This window comes from Mesoplodon bidens (genome assembly GCF_964165515.1).
Source record: "Mesoplodon bidens genome assembly, contig: HAP1_SCAFFOLD_118, whole genome shotgun sequence".
Taxonomy (NCBI): domain Eukaryota; kingdom Metazoa; phylum Chordata; class Mammalia; order Artiodactyla; family Ziphiidae; genus Mesoplodon; species Mesoplodon bidens.
Genome location: NW_027671260.1, coordinates 613,012 through 638,849, shown reverse-complemented (window position 1 = coordinate 638,849; position 25,838 = coordinate 613,012). Strand labels below are relative to the sequence as shown.

The 25,838-nt window shown below is 44.4% G+C and overlaps 2 protein-coding genes across 4 annotated transcripts in view; one reads left to right on the top strand and one right to left on the bottom strand.

Annotated features, from left to right (window-relative positions):
- Positions 1–24,466, bottom strand: part of LOC308611634 (uncharacterized protein) — a 97,505-nt gene extending 73,039 nt beyond the window's left edge. The window contains exons 1-2 of one of the 3 annotated variants that reach the window (XR_014014979.1): positions 23,701–24,466; positions 22,691–22,806 (exon numbers count right to left, since the gene is read on the bottom strand). The gene's annotated coding sequence lies outside the window, so the exon portion shown is untranslated. Of the gene's footprint in view, positions 1–18,107; positions 18,213–22,690 lie in introns of those variants that run through there. The other 2 variants (XR_014014980.1, XR_014014978.1) reach the window with 2 other exon arrangements.
- On the top strand, positions 12,432–16,406 carry LOC308611649 (putative speedy protein-like protein 3; the record flags this gene model as incomplete). The annotated part of the gene is made up of 5 exons (XM_081260353.1): positions 12,432–12,996; positions 13,514–13,689; positions 14,174–14,259; positions 15,779–15,947; positions 16,108–16,406. The coding sequence occupies 5 exons, from the start codon at positions 12,432–12,434 to the stop codon at positions 16,366–16,368; spliced, it is 1,257 nt and encodes a 418-aa protein (XP_081116479.1). The 3' UTR covers positions 16,369–16,406.
- Positions 24,467–25,838: the final 1,372 nt, after the last annotated feature.

Sequence of the window (25,838 nt, the reverse complement as noted above, 5' to 3'; positions counted from 1 at the left end):
AACGAACACACAAAATAAAAATAAAAAATCTCTCGCCAACCGAGAAAATCCTCTCCACAAATGTAGAGATAAGGAAAACGGTTTTACTGTTGAATAACCATTAAACCAGACTGTGCTGTGCACCCACAGGTGAACCACTAATGTTTGTGCAAATGAAATCAACCTCACCTTTTTTTTTTTATAGCTCAGCAGATAAAATCTGTTGCATACAAGTTCTCAAGATAAACGGGAACTTGCCTCATGGGAATAGACTTGACACCACCATAAAAATGGCATACATTCTTTCAGAGTACATCCTAAATTCACCTGGTCATCTCGGTGGTTGTCCATGCTAGTTAATACCCTTTATCCAAAGGAGAAAGACAACTTCTCCTATCTCTAGGACAAGCACGTACTTATAGCTCAGAGGAAAGTGCCTAACACCTAGCCTAAACTCCCCTGGTGACAGAGAGATAAAGAAGATAGCTCTCAGGTCCTTAACATAAACATTCCTGGGTTGTAATGCTGGCAAGAGACTGATTTAGCTTTTAAAAAGATTTAGATACTTACGAAAGGGACAGAGGAAGTATTTCTATTACAAGCGTCTTGAGGAAATCCTCTAAAAACGGAAATAAGAAGTGATGATTCATGCAAATGAATAAGCACCTAACCCATTCCTGATTTCCCCAGCTGAACTGCCACATTAAATGAATCCTGCACAAAATGTGTGCTTCTCCAAAACTGCTCTTGGAAGTGGCTGCTTAGAGCCACGAATGGTCTTTTCCAGTTCTTGCTGCTGCTGACTGTGGCCTCTGCCTGAATTCTCACCGATGAAATGCTGCTTGTGTGGGAATGACAGCGACCACACCTCCTCTGAGCCTGAGCCTGGCAAACCTCCAGGGCGCATTTCTCGCATTTTCCAAGTTCACCACGTAAGGACATCAGCTACACGGAGTACCTTGCTGGGAAGCGCCTTGGAAGGGCAGTGCGCCCATGAGCACGCCACCAGGCCTCCAGTTCTCACCTCACCCACATGCACTGACCGTGTCTCAGCAGAAGACTGGGGTGGCCTGTGAACCCCAGCTGCTGTGCCCACCTCAACACCTCACTCTATCCCTCCAGCCCAGAGACATGCTGGGCTCCCCAGCCCCCTGCCCTGGACACTCTCTGGAAGTCTTTCTATTACAAGCTGTCTTGAGGAAATGCTCTAAAAAAGGGAATAATAAGTACAGAGTCATCCCAATGAACAGGATGTCCAGCAGTGAGCTGATGTCTCTCACGACTCTCCCCTCTCTCCAAAAGGCGAAAAACTGTCATTTCATACATTTCCCCCTTTTTAAAGTTGTTGAAGCTAGGAGGGTAAACCTGGACCCTGCGATTTCACCTTGACCAGAAGCAGCAATGGCCACCTTTTAGTTTGCTTTCATTAAGATCTCTTCATATATATGGAGATTTACAATATAAAGCTTTCTCTTTTTGTATCTGCATTTCTATTAAATACAGATATTTTCCCTACTTTGTCACTTATCTATTTTTATTGAAGTATACTTCGTTTACAATATTTCAGGTGTACAGCAAAGTGACTCAGTTACATGTATTTATGTAAGAATATATGTATTCTTTTTCAGGTTCTTTTTTCCATTATGGGTTATTACAAGATATTGAACATAGTTCCCTGGGCTATACAGTAGGTCCTTACTGTTTATCTATTTTACATATAAAAGTGTGTATCTGTCAATCCCTGTTCTTTCTCTTTTTAACTTAATTTTTTACTCTCACATTCTGTTATACAGACACTTAAAAAGATATTTTGTGTTCAAATCTTTCACTTTCACTTCATACTTTTCATCAGCTTGGACACTGTACTTGAAGAAGCCTTTCCCATCCTGCATTTCCTAAGTAGTTGCCTGTGTTTTCTCCTGTTTATTTTGGGTCTCTTAACATACCAATTTTATCAAGATAACTGGCACCCATCTTCAGGATTTGTAAAATCATTTTCCTCTTAAAGTCTCTCAACCATTGTTTTCAACACTAACACATCTACCACAACCAGGAAACGCACTGTTTAAGAAGAAAACTCAAGTTTGTAATCTAACAGAAAAGGACAGGCTCTTCTTTGAAGCTCAGCGACACGTCTTAATTTAAAGGCAGGGGAGGGACTTCCCTGGTGTTCCAGTGGTAAAGAATTCGCCTTCTAATACAGGGTACGTGGGTTCAAAGCCTGGGAACACTGGTCCGGGAGCTAAGATCCCACACGCCACGGGGCAATTAAGCCCGCGTGCTGCAATTAGACACGATGCAGCCTAAGAGAGATAAATAATTTTTTACAAATAAAAATAAAAAAATAAAGGCAGGGGAAGCAGGAAAGTGACCGTCTCATGTGAATTCCTTCTTATTCAAAATACAGGTCGTAGCAGTTTACTTGGGCTGCGTCACAAAATACGACACACTGGCGGGCTTAAGCAACACAAATGCACTGTCCGACATTTACGCAGGCTGCAAGTCTGAGATCAAGGTGTCAGCAGGGTTGGTCCCCTCTGAGGGCTGTACGGGAGGATGTGCTCCAGGCTTCCTGGTGGAGAGGGCGGTTTCCTCACAAGCACATGCACTATGTATGTAGCAGGTAGGTGCCTGGGCTGAACTCCGATCCCAGGGCTGCTCATCCGCAGCAGCACCAGGCCGCTGGAGGGCTTGTCACGGACCCGTTGGCAGGAGGACTGCAGGCTGACACAGACGTCTGCTCAGCTGTGGACCCATGGCCCGGCCACAGCCCTGCCAGAGGCTGCCTGGTTGAAATCCAGGTCACGGTTCACCTCCCTCCTGCTTATTGCATTCAACGATGCCTTGAAGACCCCCTACTGCACCAGCCTGGGTGGCACATCCCACCCAGTCATTTCCACATCAGAAGCATGTCCATTGAGAAGGTTAAAATTAGGCCCTGGCTCAGTGCTGTGGAATTAGAATCTGTGAGGCTGGGTCCAGGCATCTGTGTTGGAATATTTTCTCCACGTGACTCTCATGCCCAAAGGACTGTATTGACAAAGCCCTTCTGCCTCACCCCACTGATATTTCTGCACTAGAGCTACAGCCGTTGTTGTATTAAACTGCATCCGCAGGAGGAAGAGAGAGGAGGAGAGGCGACAGTTCTGCTGATCTCCAAACACGCTGTTACGGAACCACACTTGGGTCCACTCGCCCGCACGCACTAAAGCCCATCTACGGACACGGGTCACGGTGAAGGAAAGTGCCGCGTTTACGGCAGGGCAACAAGCAAGGGGTCCAGGTATCTAGGGCTCAAAAGGCCCCCACTCCCCCGTGGCTTTCAGGGAAAGGTGTTTACAGATGGGGTGAGGCTGTTGGTGGGAATGTACACTGGTGCTGCCGCTATGCAGAACAGTGTGGAGGTTCCTCAAAACACTAAAGCTAGAGCTACCGTAGGACCCAGCAATCCCACTCCTGGGCATATACCCAGAGAAAACCATAATTCAAGAAGACACACGCACCCCAATATGTATAGCAGTACGATTTACAATAGCCAAGACATGGAAGCAACTTAAATGTCCATCGACAGAGGAATGGATAGGGAAGATGTGGTACATATGTGTGATGGAATACTACTCAGCCATAAAAAAGAATGAGATTATGCCATGAGCAGCAACATGGATGGACCTAGAGATTATCAGACTAAGTGAAGGATGTCAGACAAAGACAAATACCATACGCTACCACTCCTATGTGGAATCTAAAACAGTGATACGAATGAACTTCTGAACAGAACGGAAACAGACTCACAGACATAGAAAAAAAACTTATGTTTACCAAAGGGAAAAGGTGGGGGAGAGGGATAGATCAGGAGGTTGGGGCTAACATGTGCACACAACTATATATAAAACAGGACATCAACAAGGACCTCCTGTAGAGCACAGGGATCTCTACTCAATATTCTGTAGTAACCTAGGGAGTTCCCTGGTGGCCCAGAGGTTAGGATTCTGGTCTTTCACGGCCGTGGCCCGGGTTCAATCCCTGGTCAGGGAACTGAGATCCTACAAGCCACACAGCACCACGAAAAAAAAGCAAAATTCGGTAATAACCTAAATGGGAAAACAATCTGAAAAAGAATAGATATCTGTGTCCATATAACTGAATCACTTTGCTGTACACCGGAAACTAACACAACACTGTAAATCAACTATACTCCCAATATAAAATTTAAAAAATGTTTAAAGTGAATTACAAACGAGTGGGGTGAGGGAGAGGAGGTTGAGGGGTGTGTGGTCAGCTTGTGGACATTCTTCCGATTGGTTGGTGGTGAGGTAATCTGAGGTCAACATCATCAACCGGCTGGTTCCAGCTGGTCTGGGGTCTACATGCTTGTGGGCAGCATGCAGTTACCTTCCTCCCCCCTGCTGGGGGCTTCAGTCTCTGCAAAACAGCTCCAAGGACGTGGCTCAGAACAGTATCTACAGCCCTTGAGGAGGAACTAAAGGTCCTTGACTTTGTTTAACGGCTACACTAGTATTATTTGGTCTTCTGGGACTCTTTTCCTTTCTTTTGGCACTTTCTCCCTTCTCTGATTAAATTGTTTGTTTCCAACTCACGGAAGGCTAGGAGGCTAAAATTTTCTAAAGACAAGAAGCAGGCAGAAGACATGGGGAGAATCCGTCCCAGGAAGGCCCCACAAGGTCCTGCTCACTTACAACATCACATTCAATCTGGGCTGTTTACGCCATTTTTGGACAACATACCAACACATCTTAAGATGGGTCCCACCCGACTGTTGCACATTTGGACAAGGTGCAGTGGGGTGGGATTATGCAAATCCAGATCTGAAGACTAGATAAAGCAATCAGGGTATTTCACAGTATACAAGAGAAATTTTCATGGGGACAGAATACCAACCTTCTAATATTTGAAAGCCTGTTAGCCAAGAGGGAGAGTGAACTTCTGTTTTGTTATACAAGGACCCAATCAGCTGTGATGGTTGAAAGCATGATGAACGCAAATCTGAATTCATTTGCCTCCTAACAATGCAACGTCTACAGCAGAGGGACACAGGTCCTCAAGCAGCAGTGCTTTTCCCAGCAGTGCAGACCCTGAGGAGAGCCAGGCTGTGGCAGCTCTGGAGGACCTCAGACACTCTTTGCACGGCCTCTGAGACCTAGAACATCTCAGAAAGTCCACGAGTGCAAACCAAAGAGACACTCAGTCCCTGCACCTTGGATGAACTGATTTGACTCTACGTATGCATTGCTTGGGCTAATTAGAAATATGGAAGTGATCAGAAGACAGAATAAACCTCTGGGCACATCCTGAACAACAGAGATACTTCTCATCAAAGTCCAAACAATAATTCAAAAGCAAGATTCAGAGCCAAAATGTGGAAACAAACCAAGTGTTCACTGACAGATGAATGGATCAAGAAAATGTAGTGTGTATATTCACACAACAGATATTATTCACCCACAAACAGGAAGGAAAGTTTCTAATTGATACAAAGACCATTTATGTATTTTTCAAAGATTGACATTTCTTTGTATGAACAGTGAAAATTTAACAATTCCACTTTTAAGAGGAAAGGTTAGTGTTTCTTTGTAGAAACAATTAAGTCTCAGCAGTAGAGGCATAAGCACACACGTGCACACAGAGTAAACAGAATAGCGCCCCGCTACCTCCCCGCAATCTGATCCCCCGATGAGCCCTGCTGATTCTCCCTCCAAATATAGAGAACCTGTTTACTTCTCTCCATCTTCTCAGACATCGTCTTCCTGGACTACCACGCCAAATTCCTAACCTTATGTGGGTCTCCCAACTTCCACTCTTACTGAATCCCCACCCCATCCATTTATGCAGCAGCCAAAATCAATTGTTCCTCTTTCAGTGCAAACTGGATCAGGACACCTCTCATTCACTGCTTTCCCACTGCACTTGGCAAACATCTGAACTTCTTCAGACCCACGGTTTTATTTCCTTCTCACTCACTGTGTACTGTCCACACTGGCTTTGGGGTCTAGGAAGGAAATTTTGACACAGGCTACCACACAGATGACACGCGAAGACATTAAGCTAAGTGGATAAGTCAGATACAAATGGACAAATGTTACATGATTCCACTTCTGTGAGGTCCCCAGATGGGTCAAATTCATAGAGACAGAAAGTGGAGTGGTGGGTGTCAGGGGCTGGGAGGGGGGTGGGGAGTCAGTGTTTAATGGGGACAGAGTTTCACTTGGACAGGATGAAAACATTCTGGAGATGGATGGTCGGGATGGTTGCACAACAATGAGAATTCTTGTTTTCCTTCCTTAAGATTTTTGTTTTACTTATTTTTGGCTGCGTTGGGTCTTCCTTGCTGGGCGCAGGCTTTCTCTAGTCGCAGCGAGCGGGGGCTACTCTTCGGTGCAGTGTGCAGGCTTCTCATTGAGGTGGCTTCTCTTTGCGGCAGAGCATGGGCCCTAGGCGCGTGGGCTCAGTAGTTGTGGCTCGCGGGCTGAGGAGTTATGGCTTGCAGGCTCAGTAGTTGTGGCGCACGGGCGTTAGGTGCTCCGCGGTATGTGCGATCTTCCCGGACCAGGGCTCGAACCTGTGTCCCCTGCATCGGCAGGCGGATTCTTGACCACTGTGCCACCAGGGAAACCCAAGAAAAAAAGCAAGACTCAGACCCCAAGGGGAGGAGTGGAAGTACGAGTTGGGAGGTTCAGAAGAAGCTTCCAGTGACACTGCATGACCCTGAGTTGGCTATTTTCTTCTCTGCATCTCGGCTACCATATACTTCCTACCCTCATAGAAAAATAACCTGTCTGGAATTGGAAATTTTTCCATTTAGTCTTTTTGTGCATGTGACATTTTTATTCAGAAAAATAATCTGTGTTGAACTGGAGTTTTTTCCATTTAGTATTTTGTACATGTGACATTTTTATTCAGGTAGTGAAATCTCTGGGTCAACAGTGATACCACATTCTCAAGATTTTGATAAGTAGACTAGAACTTCTTAACTGGAATCAAGGGGCAGGCTTTGGACAATCCATGGACTTTGTGACATCCAAAGGTGCCCTTTTTGTGTGTGTGTGTGTGTGTGTGTGTGTGTGTGTGTGTGTTTGTAGACACCCTTTGAAGGGTCGTGAGCACCTGTAGTTTTCTATGATTTTAGCTTCTCCAAATGGCTCTTGGACTCAAAGGTGCCTGAGGGGAGCGGACGTGTACTCCCCCAGTACAGAATTCTGAACGCAGTGTCAGTAAACATTCAGCCAAAGAGCTTTGCCAAATTGCGTGTTTTAACGTAACTTTTTAATCCACTGAGTCGATGTACCTGGGATCTTTTTTTACATACTTATCTCACTCTTTATTTATTTTTTTTGGGGGGGGGGTACGCGGGCCGCTCACGGTTGTGGCCTCTCCTGTTGCGGAGCACAGGCTCCGGACGTGCAGGCTCAGCGGCCATGGCTCATGGGCCCAGCCACTCCGCGGCATGTGGGATCTTCCCGAACCGGGGTACCAACCCGTGTCCCCTGCATCGGCAGGTGGACTCTCAACCACTGCACCACCACGGAAGCCATTATCTCACTCTTATAAGGCTGAAACGTTGCTGCTTCCCCTAAGTTTCCTTGTCCCTCTCCCCACTCTCCCACCAGGCCGTGGAAGAGGAATGGGAGGGAGAGGGAGAGTCCAGCAGGGAGAGGACAGTGCACCTGCTGGGAAGCGGTAAAGAGGGGTCCAGGGTGGGAGGGAGGGAGACACAAGAGGGAGGGGATATGGGAACAGGTGTATATGTATAACTGATTCGCTTTGTTATAAAGCAGAAACTAATACGCCATTGTGAATCAACTGTACTCCAATAAACTCATAAAAAAAATTAGAACTACCATATGACACAGCATTTTCATTCCTGGATATATATCGAAAAAATAAAACCAAAAAACATTAATTTGAAAAGATATATGCACCCTAATGTTCATGGCAGCATTATTTACAATTGACAACATATGGAAGCAAGCTAAGTGTTTCTTAAGAGATGAATGGGTAAGGAAGATGTGATATATATACACACAATGGAATACTACTTAGCTAAAAAAAAATTTTGTTTGAATTGAAATTGTATCAAGTATCTTTTCCGACCACAATGCTATGAGACTAGACATCAATTACAGGAAAAGAGCTGTAAAAAAATACAAACACATGGAGGCTAAAGAATACACTACTCAATAACGAAGTGATCACTGAAGAAATCAAAGAGGAAATTAAAAAATACCTAGAAACAAATGACAATGGAGACACGACGACCCAAAACCTATGGGATGCAGCAAAAGCAGTTCTAAGAGGGAAGTTTATAGCAATACAATCCCACCTTAAGAAACAGGAAACATCTCGAATAAATAACCTAATCTTGCACCTAAAGCAATTAGAGAAAGAAGAACAAAAACATCCCAAAGTTAGCAGAAGGAAAGAAATCATAAAAATCAGATCAGAAATAAATGAAAAAGAAATGAAGGAAACGATAGCAAAGATCAATAAAACTAAAAGCTGGTTCTTTGAGAAGATAAACAAAATTGATAAACCATTAGCCAGACTCATCAAGAAAAAAAGGGAGAAGACTCAAATCAATAGAATTAGAAATGAAAAAGGAGAAGTAACAACTGACACTGCAGAAATACAAAAGATCAGGAGAGATTACTACAAGCAACTCTATGCCAATAAAATGGACAACCTGGAAGAAATGGACAAATTCTTAGAAATGCACAACCTGCAAAGACTGAATCAGGAAGAAATAGAAAATATGAACAGACCAATCACAAGCACTGAAATTGAAACTGTGATAAAAAATCTTCCAACAAACAAAAGCCCAGGACCAGATGGCTTCACAGGCGAATTCTATCAAGCATTTAGAGAAGAGCTAACACCTATCCTTCTCAAACTCTTCCAAAATATAGCAGAGGGAGGAACACTCCCAAACTCATTCTACAAGGCCACCATCACCTTGATACCAAAACCAGACAAGGATGTCACAAAGAAAGAAAACTACAGGCCAATATCACTGATGAACATAGATGCAAAAATCCTCAACAAAATACTAGCAAACAGAATCCAACAGCACATTAAAAGGATCTTACACCATGATCAAGTGAGGTTTATTCCAGGAATGCAAGGATTCTTCAATATACGCAAATCAATCAACGTGATACACCATATTAACAAATTGAAGGAGAAAAACCATATGATCATCTCAATAGATGCAGAGAAAGCTTTCGACAAAATTCAACACCCATTTATGATAAAAACCCTGCAGAAAGTAGGCATAGAGGGAACTTTCCTCAACATAATAAAGGCCATATATGACAAACCCACAGCCAGCATCGTCCTCAATGGTGAAAAACTGAAACCATTTCCACTAAGATCAGGACCAAGACAAGGTTGCCCACTCTCACCACTCTTATTCAACCTAGTTTTGGAAGTTTTAGCCACAGCAATCAGAGAAGAAAAGGAAATAAAAGGAATCCAAATCAGAAAAGAAGAAGTAAAGCTGTCACTGTTTGCAGATGACATGATACTATACATAGAGAATCCCAAAGATGCTGCCAGAAAACTACTAGAGCTAATCAATGAATTTGGTAAAGTTGCAGGATACAAAATTAATGCAAAGAAATCTCTGGCATTCCTATATACTAATGATGAAAAATCTGAAAGTGAAATCAAGGAAACACTCCCATTTACCATTGCAACAAAAAGAATAAAATATCTAGGAATAAACCTACCTAAGGAGACAAAAGACCTGTATGCAGAAAATTATAAGACCCTGATGAAAGAAATTAAAGATGATACAAATAGATGGAGAGATGTACCATGTTCTTGGATTGGAAGAATCAACATTGTGAAAATGACTCTACTACCCAAAGCAATCTACAGATTCAATGCAATCCCTATCAAACTACCACTGACATTTTTCACAGAACTAGAACAAAAAATTTCACAATTTGTATGGAAACACAAAAGACCCCGAATAGCCAAAGCAATCTTGAGGACGAAAAATGGAGCTGGAGGAATCAGGCTCCCTGACTTCAGACTATACTACAAAGCTACAGTAATCAAGACAGCATGGTACTGGCACAAAAACAGAAAGATAGATCAATGGAACAGGATAGAAAGCCCAGAGATAAACCCACGCACATATGGTCACCTTATCTTTGATAAAGGAGGCAGGAATGTACAGTGGAGAAAGGACAGTCTCTTCAATAAGTGGTGCTGGGAAAACTGGATAGGGACATGTAAAAGTATGAGATTCGATCACTCCCTAACACCATACACAAAAATAAGCTCAAAATGGATTAAAGACCTAAATGTAAGGCCAGAAACTATCAAACTCTTAGAGGAAAACATAGGCAGAACACTCTATGACATAAATCACAGCAAGATCCTTTTTGACCCTCCTCCTAGAGAAATGGAAATCAAAACAAAAATAAACAAATGGGACCTAATGAAACTTAAAAGCTTTTGCACAGCAAAGGAAACCATAAACAAGACCAAAAGACAACCCTCAGAATGGGAGAAAATATTTGCAAATGAAGCAACTGACAAAGGATTAATCTCCAAAATTTATAAGCAGCTCATGCAGCTCAATAACAAAAAAGCAAACAAAATCCAAAAATGGGCAGAAGACCTAAACAGACATTTCTCCACAGAAGGTATACAGACTGCCAACAAACACATGAAAGGATGCTCAACATCTTTACTCAGTAGAGAAATGCAAATCAAAACTACAATGAGATATCATCTCACACCAGTCAGAATGGCCATCATCAAAAAATCTAGAAACAATAAATGCTGGAGAGGGTGTGGAAAAAAGGGAACACTCTTGCACTGCTGGTGGGAATGTGAATTGGTACAGCCACTATGGAGAACGGTATGGAGGTTCGTTAAAAAACTACAAATAGAACTACCATATGACCTAGCAATCCCACTACTGGGCATATACACTGAGAAAACCATAATTCAAAAAGAGACATGTACCAAAATGTTCATAGCAGCCCTATTTACAATAGCCCGGAGATGGAAACAACCTAAGTGTCCATCATCGGATGAATGGGTAAAGAAGATGTGGCACATATATACAATGGAATATTACTCAGCCATAAAAAGAAACGAAATTGAGCTATTTGTAATGAGGTGGATGGACCTAGAGCCTGTCATACAGAGCGAAGTAAGTCAGAAAGAGAAAGACAAATACTGTATGCTGACACATATATATGGAATTTAAGAAAAAAAAATGTCATGAAGAACATAGGGGTAAGACAGGAATAAAGACACAGACCTACTAGAGAATGGACTTGAAGATATGGGGAGGCGGATGGCTAAGCTGTGACAAAGTGAAAGAGCGGCATGGACATATATACACTACCAAACGTAAGGTAGATAGCTAGTGGGAAGCAGCCGCGTAGCACAGGGAGATCAGCTTGGTGCTTTGGGACCGCCTGGAGGGGTGGGATAGGGAGGGTGGGAGGGAGACGCAAAAGGGAGGGGATATGGGAACATATGTATAACTGATTAAATTTGTTATAAAGCAAAAAAAATAAAAAAATAAAGATGAAGAAAAAAAAAAAGAATAAAATTTTGCCATTTATGACAATAAAAAAGAGGGGTCCGGATACCTTGAGGGGGGTTTTGGAGGACGGGCAGAGGTTGGGTCAGTGGCAGGAGATACCATTTACCCCGATCCCTGGGACAAGTGCACGCATAGGTCTGACAGTTACTTGTGTTTTCCTTCAAACTTGTTTCCTTCAAACTCTGATGATGACATCAGAGGCTTCCGACCTTCCCGATTGGATGGACCAGACTCCTTGGTGCTTGGCAGCAGTAGTAGACAACAGAATCTCGCCAGAGCTTCTCTCCACTGACAGTTGCCCCGCAGCTTGGAGAAGGGACGACCACTTGTGTTTAGCCCAAGTCCAGAAGAAGAGTTGGGACAAAGCAGAGTCTAGGCTTCGAGGAAGGGAAGAGTCTGGGAGACATCAGGGACAATTGTCAACCGACTTCCCAGGCTGAGGAGCTGAACTCCCAGTCCAGCTCTTCAGGGTACCCCATGGAGTTGACTGTCTATGAAGAAAGCCCAGGACCATCAGGTGAGGGAGCTGGCATGAGAAGGAATTTCAGAGATTTGACCAGTAAGGAGGAAAGGGTACAGAGGTCGGGAAGGAGCACCTGCATAAGGTGCCTATGAAAGAAAGGAGACATTCAGAGAGCCAGGGATTGAGGGAGGAGAGCACAGGAGCTGGGGACACGGGAACACCTGGGGAGCAAGAAACAGGGTTAGGAGATGAGATCCAAGGATGAGAGAAGAGGAGAGAGGAAACAAGGGGAGGGTTCTTTTTTTTTATTCCTGGTGGGAGAAATTATCTACCATGAGAAAGAGTTTTGAGAACGGGAAGCTGGACAAATGACAAAAAGAGTCAGGGGAGGGATAGGTAGATATGGACAGAGAAAGATGGAAAGATGACTTGGGGCAAGGTCAGCGGTCTGTGAGACTGGAAAGCACGGAGGTGCTTCGGGGGGGGAGGCGGAGTCGGGGTGGGGTTGGGTGGTCACCAGTGGCTGGATTCCCAAGACGAGAGCGTCATACTGCAGTCTCTTCTCCTTCGTCAGCTCCCTGGGCTGGTTGCAGCCCCCCGCTTCAGCGCCCCGGCTGTAAGAGGAAGAGGTCAGTGGCGTTCAGAGCGGAGGTGGAGGGCAACACGGCCGCTGAGGCCCAGGACACCTGGGTCGTGGAGTCGTTCAGTGGGCTCAAGATGAAGCTCAAGCAACAGCGGGTGTCTTCAGTGCTGCCTGAGCACCACGAGGCCGACACCTGGGTCATGGAGTCGTTCAGTGGGCTCAAGATGAAGCTGAAGCGAGAGCGGGTGTCTTCAGTGCTGCCTGAGCACCACGAGGCCGACACCTGGGTCATGGAGTCGTTCAGTGGGCTCAAGATGAAGCTCAAGCGACAGCGGGTGTCTTCAGTGCTGCCTGAGCACCACGAGGTCTTCAAGTGGATGCTTGGTAAGGACCCACCGCCCTGCCCAGCAACCTCCAATCCTATACTTGAAAAACAAACAAACCAAAACTTCCCATGACTACACTTTCCCAGTGGAAAAGAATTCCCTGCTACTTGGTGCGCTCTCCGTCCCTGGCGGACTGTCTACGGATAAAGGATACGGGAGACACATAAAAGATACAGGATGAGGTTAGACTTAGAAATGATACAAGACTAGGTTAGATTTAGAAATGATACAGGATTAGGTTCCCTTGGTTTCAACTGTACCCGAGACTCTAGCTCTTACTGGCCTTTTGAATCTTACTGGCATGTTCAGGGTGGAGGGAGGAGGGGCTGACAAGCCATCTTCACCCCCTGACATGACTGTCAATTGAGACATTGGCTGAGAGTATCTTGATGCCCTCTGCAGGTACGTGAATGCATGATGAAGGGGCATCACTCCCTGTCACTCGGCCCCCCCAGAAGGGGAGTCACCCCCTTTCCTCCCACAGTGAATGGTCTTCCCTCCCCTCTTTCCGTCAGCTTCACCCTGGGCCACATCTTGGCATTTCCCCAGGGGGGCGCGGTTCACCCTCTTGGCTCTGGAATGCTCCCACGACAGCCCTGTTCCCACTGGCAACATCTGCCCTTTTTTCACAGAGGATCCCATCGTTAAGAAATTCCTCGCCTGGGACAAAAACCTGGAAGTATCTGACAAGGTAAGTCACCCACTGAGATGGATTCCTGCTCCAGCACCTGTTCTAGGTGGGCGCGCTGGGTGCTTTCTACACCCACGTTTCCACTCCCCTCCTAACCTCATGCCTTGTCAACACTTCCCTCCAGGGGCCTCGAGGTCCCCTCTGGGATCTGAGCCCCAGGAGTGCCCCTTTGGTGGTTGCTGCCTAAGTCCCCTCTCCTCTCAGATCCTGGGGACTCACCTTGGCTCCGGTTCATCGAAAACCGTCCTGTGCCCGCGGCCCTAAGTCCACGCCCTCAATCCCACAGCCTCCCACCCTTGGAGCGCCGCCAACTCTGACCTTCTGTCCTCTCCCCTTCCCCAAATAATCAGGCTCACCCCACACGGGGGTCTCTCCTCCAAGTGGCACCACCCATTCCTCGTCCCCTGCTCCCTTCTCCCTCCCACTCTTTCTCCTCTTCCAGGATGTGACCTCTCTCCTACGTTTTTTCCCCTCTTTCCATCAGTATCTCCTGTCGATGGTGATAGCGTATGTCAGCCGGGCCGGCCTCTTCTCCTGGCAATTCCAGATAATCCATTTCTTCATAGCTCTGTGAGTACCTTGCTCCATCCCCGCCATCAATATTCAACACCCTGGGAGGGCAGAGGGAGAGATGTGGGGCTCTGACCTTTCATCTATTTTTTTAAACCCCTTTGTACTGACTCTAGGTGTGAAAATGACAGGATTACGGTACCGTGGTTTCTTTTTCAAACCATGTTGTTTTTTATAGCATTCATTGTCAAAACAAACTACCCTAATGTCAATTAAAACACTGAAAGAAACAAAGCAAAACGCGAAACTTTCCTAAGAGGAGAGGAAGAAAGAACTGACACCATCCTGCCCCCGAGTAACAGACTTGAGACGTTTCCGGTTCGAATTCTCCGGTCTCAGGTCTTCCGACATCAGCACCAAGTGTGATTATCTTCCGTTTCTGCATTCCCACGACAAATGCCACAATCGGGGCCCGTATCACATAGCGCGGATTTGGTGTCAAATGCTCCCCACTGATGTTTCTTCCAAGTCTCCCAAGCCAGTTGGCTCTATTTGCCTGAACATCCTTCCAAAACACAGGTCTGACCGCTTCACACAATTTCATTGGCTAATGACATGCCAAATCAAGGCCAGAGTTCTGCGTTGGGATTTAACTCTCTCTGCAATCTCTAGCACACCGTCCTGATACTTTACTCCTGTGTTTCACTGCTCCTTCCAAATACCCTGCCCTCTAAGTTTCTATTGAGCTTTCTATCCAGGTATCTTTGCCATACATTTATCTGAAGAAAACGACCCTATCCTTAAAGTGGGTTCAAACACCAAAACCTTCACGATGCCCGATCTCCCTAACTTCTGCATCCCAGAGGCACTTTAGTTCAAATTGTATTATAATGTGATGCTTTGCATTATAGTCATTTCTTATCTCCCCCTTTCCCCTTCCCCGGTCCCACTAGACTAGACACCACGTGGAAGGCAGGTCTCGTCAAAATGTCAATGCATTCCCAAAACACTCAGCACAATTCTTTTCATTGGGCAAATGTTTGTTATTGTGAGACTTCTAGGTAATCAGTATTGCATTTGGCCATGAGATAAAATGTTCATTCATTCATTCATTCATTCATTCATCTAACAAACCTTATAAAGTACACCCTACATGCTGGGGAATATGAGGTGGTGGGAACAGAGATTCACAAAAGGCTGTTGAATTCATGCATCAATATGAACCAAGCCCTAAATGTGTCATTTGCTAAGAGAGGGATGAATGCAGAAACAGATCAGATCAGCTCCTGCCCTCAGGAACTGTACATGTACCTACAACATAGGAAGAGAGGTGTGTGCACATAAAACAAGTTGAAGGGAACGGGGGGTTTGGATCGTGTCCTCATCATCAAGGTGTGAGAGGCACCCTTCTGAAGGTCCTGCCTGGCAGTGGCTCCCTGATGACTGGGCGGCTCCCGGTGACGCTGGGCAGGGCTGGGTGGGTCGTGTGAGGATGCTCAGCCTGCCTCTTTTCTGGGAAGCTGATCTCAAGTGGAGGCCCTTCCTGTCCTGATGACAGCGACCTGATGTCTTTCCCCAGCTATGTGGCCAGCGACATGGAAGAGAACAACCAGGCCCCCAAGCAGGCCATCGTTTCGTTCCTCTATGGAAAGAACAGCTCCCAGCATGCCTTGTTCCACAAACTGTGTTCCCAGTTCATCCGATCCATGGGCTGGAAGACATGGGTCACTCGGGAAGAGTGCGAGCAGGTGGGTGGGCTGTGGCGGTCTCGGGGAGGGGGAGGGACGGAGAGGAGGTGGGGATCATGGGGGACTCGGTTTGGGACCTGGGGACAGACGAGAAAGAACCGGAGGCGGGGCAACGGGAGGCAGCGGCATCCTCATTGCCAGGGGCTGTTTGTCTTTCCAGATCCAGGCTTTTGATCCAGAGCTCTGGGTGTGGGGAAGAGATTGCGCCCTCTTGCCCCAGAGGCCCCAGGACCACGCAGGCCTGAGGTCATCGGCCTGCGCAAAGGTAGGTCTGCGTGCGCAAAGGTGCGGGTGGAATGACGTGTTGTCTACTGAGGAAATCGGAGGAATCCCACTGCTGGACCCACATCACCTCTCACGCTGTGAAGGGGGCCAGCCAGGCACACAGCCACGTGCCGACTCTGCGCCAGCCACGGACTGACAGCCACACACAGACACCAGCACCGCGAGGCCCGTGGGCACCAGACATCGGGGAAACCAGTTTGTCCCAGAAGCATGGGTCTCACTGAAGTTATTTCACCCAAAGCAACTGGGTCCAAATAACAGCTTTGACGAGATGGTGATTCTTTTCCATATACTGTGTTTCCAGTTTCTCTTTTTCATTCATTTTTGGCCTTACATCCCTCAGGGTTATGGGTTCTAGCATTTAGCTACAACAAAGTAAATGTCTACAAACAGGATATTAGATAGAACAGCCCACACGTTCAATAAGAAAAGATGAATTATGACTAGCTTTATATTCATCCAAATTTACTTTCAAATTGCCTATGGCCAGATCACCTGTGACTCTTTATTCCCCCTGACTCACCACTTCTGGACCAATGATTCCTCTAGTACAATTCACCTTTTCCCCCTCACGTTTATGGTCAAGGGGGTTTATCACAACGACTGAAGGTTAAGGAATGCCATCTTCAGCATGGCTTATTACAATTGACACATTAGAGTTCTAGATGTGGGCAGAGGATTGAGCAAACATTTGGTTTAAGTCTTGCAAACTAGCTGTCTTAGTCCATTCAACCTGCCCTACTACAGACCGCGTTGCTTAGAAACAACACAGCATGGTCTCTTTTACAAGGGCAATAATCTCATTCATGAGGGCTCTACCCCATGACCTAATAACCTCCCAAAGACCCCACCTCCTAAGACCAGCACCTTAGGGGTTAAGATTTTAAGATTTCAACATAAGAATTTTGGGGGACACAAACAGTCAGCACATAACACTAACCAAGTTTAGGGCTGAGTATTATTTAAACATTAGGATCCAGGGACTTCCCTGTTGGCACAGTGGTTAAGAAACCGCCTGCCAATGCAGGGCACACAGGTTTGAGCGCTGGTCCGGGAAGACCCCACATGCCGCGGAGCAACTAAGCCCGTGCGCCACAACTACTGCACCTGCGCTCTAGAGCCCACGAGCCACAACTACTGAGCCTGCGTTCTAGAGCCCGCAAGTCGCAACTACTCAGCCTGTGCGCCTAGAGCCCGTGCTCCGTAACAAGAGAAGCCGTCAGGAGAAGCAACGGAGAGTAGTCCTCGCTCACCACAACTAGAGAAAGCCCACACACAGCAACAGAGGCCCAATGCAGCCAAAAATAAAAGAAAGAAAATAAGTAAATAAATGAAAACTTAATAATAACATAGACATTAGGATGCAGGGTTAGGGTTAGGGATCCGGCCTCAGGTCTCCTGGTCCATGATGTTGACTTGTCAGTGATGTCTGTAGTGTGCTTCCAAGTTCAGAATTTAAGTGGTGCCAAAGGACCAAGGTGAGTTAAGACTAAAGCAGCATTCTCCAAATGCCAGCTCCCTGAGCAGAATCACCTGGAGTCTGGGCTATAAAGCAGATTACTGGGCCTGACCTTGGGTGTATTCAGTAGTTTTTGGAGTCAGGGTCACCAAAGTCCAAGAATCGCACTTGAAAACAATGAATGGTTCAGGACTGGGGTTCAGAATGGAGAATTTGAGATAAAACTCCAATCATAAATGAGTCTCAATTCTGGTTAGAATTGACTAAGAATGTGAAAACCTTTATATCTGGACAGTTGCCACTTTGAAATCTGACATCCTTGCTCCTTCTCTTACTTCCAGATCACAGAGCCCAGGAGAGATGAGGATGTTCAACAAGAAGTCAATCCAGACACTGACGACAGCCGTGAAGAAGGGAGAAGCCTCTTGTGCAGATCATCGAGAAGAAGCCAGCATCTTCTAGAATGAGCGGAGGCCAGTTTTCGTGTTATACTCCTAGGAGCGGGGCGTGCTTCTAGGAGTCTGTGGCAGGACAATAAGAAAACAGGGTTTATTCAGATTCTACCCTTTTGGAAGGCACCACCTCAATTTTCAGATCATTTCATTTCCATCTCCCCTGAGACGAACATTGGAGGTCCCATTTTTTGTACACTTGTTTGCCCCAGTCTAGAAGCATTTGAAGGTGGAGTGTAGCGGCTCAGAATAGGAGGGAATAACATTAAAATATATAATTAGAAAAAAAAAATATATATATATATAATTACAGCCACAGGGTCATGACTCATGACTTAAGTTTCACTGGCTTATTTTGAAAATGTCACCTATAAAATTATTGTATTTTTATATTTTATGTTTATATATTTATTTTAAATAGTTTTGAAATAGTCTTCATTTTGAAACATCTTATTACTACAAACTTTTGTGATGAGAACTGTAGCTGTTGTATATTTACACATATATACAATTTTACTCACATTTTCAAGAGATTGTTGATTTTATCTATTACATAATATTTCCATTCTACTTATAGCATAGTGGGTATTTCCTCCCAATTCTTGTAAGCATAAATTTGTATTTTCTTAGTTCTCATTATTGAATTGTGGGAATTCAGTCCTAATTTTTTAACTTGCCTCAGCATGTTTGTATGTTATTTTAGATTGTTCAAGAGTACCGTGCGATGCAGCTTTTGGGGAACTACAATAAAGATGAAAGTCTTCTCACAGTCAGGATGTGTGTGGTCATTACCAGTCGGCTTCGCCTCTTTGCTGTCCAACGAGGTGTTGCTTAATGGCGTTGTGATTATCCAACCACATTTCTTAACTCTGAAAAATAGTCCTCAATTATTTTTCATGTAGAGAAAACTACAGAAGATGAGGCAGGTCTTGCATCATTCAGGACTCCAATACTGAGAGACAACTCTTGGGTAAAAGGAAAGATAGCTTTATTGAGGAAGCCGGCAGTCCAGAAGAGAGGTGGACTCATGTCCCGAAGAACCAACTCTCCCCTCCTGAAGTTTTGCTTGAGGACTATACAGGGAAAAGAGAAAGGGGCTACATGTTGAAGAGAGGGTTACAGGGTGCGTGATCAGCTCACGGTCATTCTTCTGATTGGTCAGTGGTGAGGTAACGGGGACTCAACATCATCAGCCTTCTGGTTCCAACTGGTCTGGGGTCTACGTGCTTGTGGGCAACATGCAGTTAACTTCTTCCACCTGCTGGGGGTTTCAGTCTCTGCCAAACAGCTCCAAGGACGTGGCTCAGAATATCACCCAATAGCCCTTGAGGAGGAACTAAAGGTCCTTGACTTTGTTTAACAGCCAAGAGATGATTATTTTGTCTTGGCTGTTTTTTCGGCCTCGCCACGCAGCTTGCAGGATCTTAGTTCCCTGATCAGGGATCGAAAACAGGCCTCTAGCAGTGGAAGCGCAGAATCCTAACCGCTGAAGTGCCAGGGAGTTCCTGACAGTAGACTTTAAAAAAAAAAAAAAAACAGACCAAAAGGAACACAGTTTTAAGGAAGCTTAACTTTCTCAGAAATGCAGAAATTTTGTTGTGCATTTATTTTCTTTCTTTTTTTCCCCCAATACATTTATTTATATATTTATTTATTTTTGTCTGCGTTGGGTCTTCGTTGTTGCACGTGGGCTTTCTTTAGTTGCAGTGGAGCGGGGGCGACTCTTCATTGCGGTGCGTCGGCGTCTCCATGCAGTGGCTTCTCTTGTTCCGGAGCATGGGATCTAGGCACGTCGATTCCAGTAGTTGTGGCTCACGGGTTCTAGAGGTTTTTTATGTTTTGCAAGTATTCATCAAATGTTTATTGCTTGAATGAATGACAAATAATTTCTTCCAACAATCTTCAAACTGCTTAACACTATGACAATATTTAGCGTTTCAAATTTCACATGACCTTAGTCTTTCTGTGCTCTAGTTTCTAAAAGCACGTGGGATCTTCCCGGACCAGGGCTTGAACCAGTGTGCCCTGCACTGGCGGGCGGATTCTTCACCAAGGAGCCACCAGGGAAGTCCCTGTGCATTTATTTTCAAAAAAATAATAAGGCCGGATGAATTCAGAACTAGGTGCAGAAACCTCTTCCAGTGAGATACAGAATCTCTGCTGTTTAGGCAGATTTAGAGAACAACTTTTCCAACCACTTATTAAAGAGACCAATACTCCATGAAAAAAATTTATCATTTGTACAGAGAGAAAACCAAACTCCAGCTTTGCATCAATATAATATTTGCTACTAAGAGAACCATAAGCTCTTTTTTGAAAATCTCTGGAATAAACATCAAAACTGAGCTGCCTTCGGCTCAGACAAATAAAATTCCCTTTCTACCCGTCTCCTACAACTTTCTATACTCATTCAGGTTGTGTCCTTCACTATCCTCTTTCTGGTGCTGGAACAATCAGTCATTTTACTTTAGGACCAAACTATTTTTGTTCCTGTTAATAAACAAAACTACATCGCATTATCTTGCATACAAAGTTGTACCTCTCGGTTGCTGGAACCAAGGAGGACCATGCAGGGCCCTTCCATGTCCCCTGCCTCTTGTTTGTAAAATAGCTGCAGTCTCCCAGGCCTCCCCTGAGTCACCAAAGAACAGGTTCAAGCAGTTACTGATTAGGACAACAGCAGTCACAGAATCTTTAGTTCCTCCCGAAGGACGTAAGTAACAGTGTCAGACACACACTCCTAACTTGTTTTGCAGATACTAAAACCACTACAAGAGGAGAAAGCTAACTGTATGATGACCAGACTGGAGCTATGACACAAGCTGCTCCATCTTGAGCAGACCTGAACCAATGGCTTACACAATTCCAGGAACTGGCCTCAAGGAAATGGGAACAAACCAACACTGGAATTGAAGATTAACTGTGCCTGAAACAATCAACATGACACTGACCACACCGCTGCATGACCAATTTCAAGAGGATGGTCAGAGCTGACTGTGCTACTCTGCATGGAGCCCCCACCGGCACAGCCCAGAGACTTCCCGTCTTTTCCCTATCAACCCCTTTTCCCTCTCATTGGCAACTGGGAGATGGTATTGGGGACACTAGCCCACCATCTTCCCAGGTTGCCAGCTTCCTGAATAAAGCATCTTTCTTCTTCCACCAACCCTTGTCTCTGGAACACTGACTTCTGAGCGATGAGCAGCTGAACCTGAGTTCTGTTCCAGCCGATAACATCACTATGGGTCAAGTCTCATTCATAGTATATTAATACTAACTTTGAACCAAAGTTACTTCCATTTCACAAAGAAAACTAGGAGTGAATGATTGACAACTGCCCATCACACATCAGCATTTCAGGCTAGCAGAGCTCATGAACACACATAACACAACTTTACACAGCCACAAACATCCCTTACACAACTTATTCAAGTGGCAGAGACAAACACATTCATTAACACACCCACAGACAGAGCCTCTAGGTAACAAGTAAACATATGCAGCAAGAGCATATAACTTGAGATTATGCTTAGTAATCAATGCCTCAGGTTTCTGTCTTGCTTACAAATGACCTCGGTATCCAATGATTATCCAGTAAGTAACACAACTTAGTACCAGTTCAAGGGTTTACGTAAACTGAAGATCTGGGAATTTATCGACAAGCTAACACAGTAGAAAACATAGTTACTGTTGAAAGAAAGTTTGTCAGAATAAAAACTAAATGTGGTTAAACACAAACTTACATTTTTCATAACCTTAAACATTAAGTAGAAGTAATATGAGCTTAGTTGATGGGCACACCTATATAAATTTAGGAAGAACACACCCAAGTAGAATTGTTTTAAATGTATGCCTAATACTGATAAATAAGATACGAATAACTTTTTATGAAACCAAAAATATTAAACTAGCTTCATGTGTCAAAGATTTACCTAAATTATGTAAACTTGAAGTCTTTAAATTTCTGAGTTGATTTTTTTTTTTGGCTGCACCGAGGGGCTTGCTGGATCTTAGGTTCCTGACCAGGGACTGAACCTGGACCCTGGCAGTGAAAGCACCGAGTCCTAACCACTGGACCGCTGGGGAATTCCCTGACTTGATTTCAATAAGAATATTTTTCTAGCACATTTAAAGTATTAGAAGTTCTAATTCCTTTCTCTCTGAGAATTTTAGGGATATATAATTTTTATAAGCACATTTGTATCTTTGTAAGCCAATCAGGACAGAAACCCTTTAATTTAACAGACTCTACAATCTACTTTAATAGATCCAGAAGTAGGAAAACATTACATACTCGCACTGTCAGAGGTAAAGACCTTTTTGAATTATAGACACACAGACATACAGAGAAATGGAACTTTTACCTGCAGCTTTAAGTCTTAGACTTGGGTCAGGAATAAACACTCACCAGTCTAGATACTAAAGAGCCATTCTCATCCCATTGGGCAAGAGATTCTTAATTGATTTGAGCTTGTCAAAGTAGACAAATAGACAAACAGAAAAGACTAAGAAAAGACTAACAAACTAGATCCTCTGTTACCTCTCACCTAACTGAGATCAGTTCTGTAGAAACTTAATCCCTTTAGAGACCATCAAGTCTTCAAATGACAGAGCCAAACTCAGAACCACTGCTGCCACCAATGGGGAACCACTTAGCTGGAATCTGAGAACAAAGGAGAAACACAAAAGTAATAGAAGGGGAAACTAAAGAAACAGAAAGTGAGCCAAGTTCAAAGGCTGCTTGGGTTCACCCCTGGGAGAGGAGACAAGATGTACCTGGGCTTCACTGGCTCATGAAATACACCACTTGTTGCTGGGCTTTTACGGCTTTATTTACGTAGAACTGATATACAAAATCTAGCCCATGTTTAATGTATATAACTTGATGAGTTTGGACATATGCACACACCTGTGATACCATCACCACCATCACGATAATATACTCATCACTTCCAAAAGATTCCTTCTATCCCTCTGTGTGTGTGTATGTGTGTTAGAAAGACGTAACACAGCACCAGGTACATGAAAAGGTGCTCAACGTCACTAATCATCTGGGAAATGCAAATCAAAATCATCATGAGATACTACCTCACATCTCTTAGAATGCCTACAATTTTTTATTTTTTTTTAAAGATAAGAGTTGTCAAGGTGGTAGAGAAATCGTAACCCTTGCATATTGTACGCAGGAATGTAACATTGTGCAGGCACTGTGGAAAACAGTATGGAGTTTTCTCAAAATCTTTTAAATAAAATTTCCATATGATCCAGCAATCCCACTTCTGGGTGTACAGGCCCAGCTCAGAGACACTGCAGCTTCAGTTCCAGAACACTGCAATGAAGCCAATACCGCCATAAAGCGAGTCACATGAAATTTCTGGTGTACCCGTGCATGAAAAGCTTCTGTTTACACTATACTGTAGTCTGTTAAGTGTGTGACAGCCTTGTGTCTAAACAAACAATGTACATACCTTTATTGAAATATACTTTGGGGAAGAGAAATATAGATCAATGGAACAGGATAGAAAGCCCAGAGATAAGCCCACGCACATATGGTCACCTTAGCTTTGATGAAGGAGGCAAGAATATACAATGGAGAAAAGACAGCCTCTTCAATAAGTGGCGCTGGGAAAACTGGACAGCTACCTGTAAAAGAATGAAATGAGAACACTACTAACACCATAACACAAAAATAAACTCAAAATGGATTGAAGACCTAAAGGTAAGGCCAGACACTGTCTAACTCATAGAGGAAAACACAGGCAGAACACTCTATGACATAAATCACAGCAAGATCCTTTTTGACCCACCTCCTAGAGAAATGGAAATAAAAACAAAAATAAACAAATGGGACCTATTCAAACTTAAAAGCTTTTCCACAGGAAAGGAAACCATAAATAAGACAAAAAAACAACTCTCAGAGTGGGAGAAAATAGTTGTAAATGAAGCAACTGACAAAGGATTAATCTCCAAAATATACAAGCGGCTCACGCAGCTCAATATCAAAAAAACAAACAACTCAATCCAAAAGTGGACACAAGACCTAAATGGACATTTCTCCAAAGAAGATATAAGATTGCCAACAAACACATGAAAGGATGCTCAATGACACTAACCATTAGAGAAAGGCAAATCACAACTACGGTGAGGTATCAGCTCACACCACTCAGCATGGCCATCACCAAAAAATCTACAAACAATAAATGCTGGAGAGGGTGTGGAGAAAAGGGAACCCTCCCCCTGCACTGTTGGTGGGAATGTACATTGATACAGCCACTACGGAGAACAGTATGGAGGTTCCTTAAAAAACTGAAAATAGGGCTTCCCTGGTGGTACAGTGTTTAACAATCCTCCTCCCAATGCATGGGACATGGGTTCAAGTCCTGGTCCGGGAAGATCCCACATGCCGCAGGGCAACTAAGCCCGTGTGCCACAACTACTGAGTCTGCACTCTAGAGCCCGCGAGACACACCCACTGAGCCCGCATGCCACAACTACTGAAGCCCGCATGCCTAGAGCCCGCGCTCCACAACAAGAGAAGCCACCGCAATGAGAAGCCTGCGCACCACAACACTGAAGCACCTGCTCGCTGCAATTAGAGAAAGCCCGCGTACAGCAACAAAGACCCAACACAGCCAAAAATAATGAATAGATAAAAATACATAAATTTATACAAAAAAAACCCAACTAACAATAGAACTACCATATGATCCAGCAATGCCACTCCTGGGCATATACGCTGAGAAGTCCATAATTCAAAAAGAGACACGTACCACAATGTTCACTGCAGCACTATTTACAATAGCCAGGACATGGAAGCAACTTAAGCGTCCACTGACAGATGAATGGATAAAGAAGATGGGGCACATATATACCATGGAATTTGACTGAGCCATAAAAACAAATGAAATTGAACTATTTGTAGTGAGGTGGATGGACCTAGAGTCTGTGAAACAGAGTGAAGTAACTCAGAAAGAGATAAACAAATACCATATGCTAACACATATTTATGGAATCCAAAGGAAAAAAAGTGGTTCTGATGAACCTAGTGGCAGGACAGGAATAAAGATGCAGACGTAGAGAATGCACTTGAGGACACAGGGAGGGGGAAGGGTAAGCTGGGACGAAGCGAGATGGAAACCAAAGGGAAAAAAAAGTGGTTCTGATGAACCTAGTGGCAGGACAGGAATAAAGACGCAGACATAGGGAATTCACTTGAGGACACGGGGAGGGGGAAGGGTAAGCTGGGATGAAGCGAGACAGTGGCATGGACACATGTACACTACCAAATGTAAAACCGATAGCTAGTGGGAAGCAGCCGCATAGCACAGGGAGATCAGCTCAGTGCTTTGTGTCCACCTAGAGGGGTGGGAAAGGGAGGGTGGGAGGGAGACGCAAGATGGAGGGGATATGGGGATATAGGTATACATACAACTGATTCACTTTGTTATACAGCAGAAAGTAACACAACGCTGTAAAGCAATTATACTCCAATAAAGATGTTAAAAAACATACTTTAGGGACTTCCCTGGTGGTCCAGTGGTTAAGAATCCGCCTTCCTACAGGGGGCGCAGGTTTGATCCCTGGTCAGGGAACTGAGATCCCACGTGATGTGGTGTGCAGCACAGCCGAAACAAAAAGAAAATTAAAAATACTTTACTGCTAAAAAATGCTAACCATCATCTGAGCCTTCGGCGA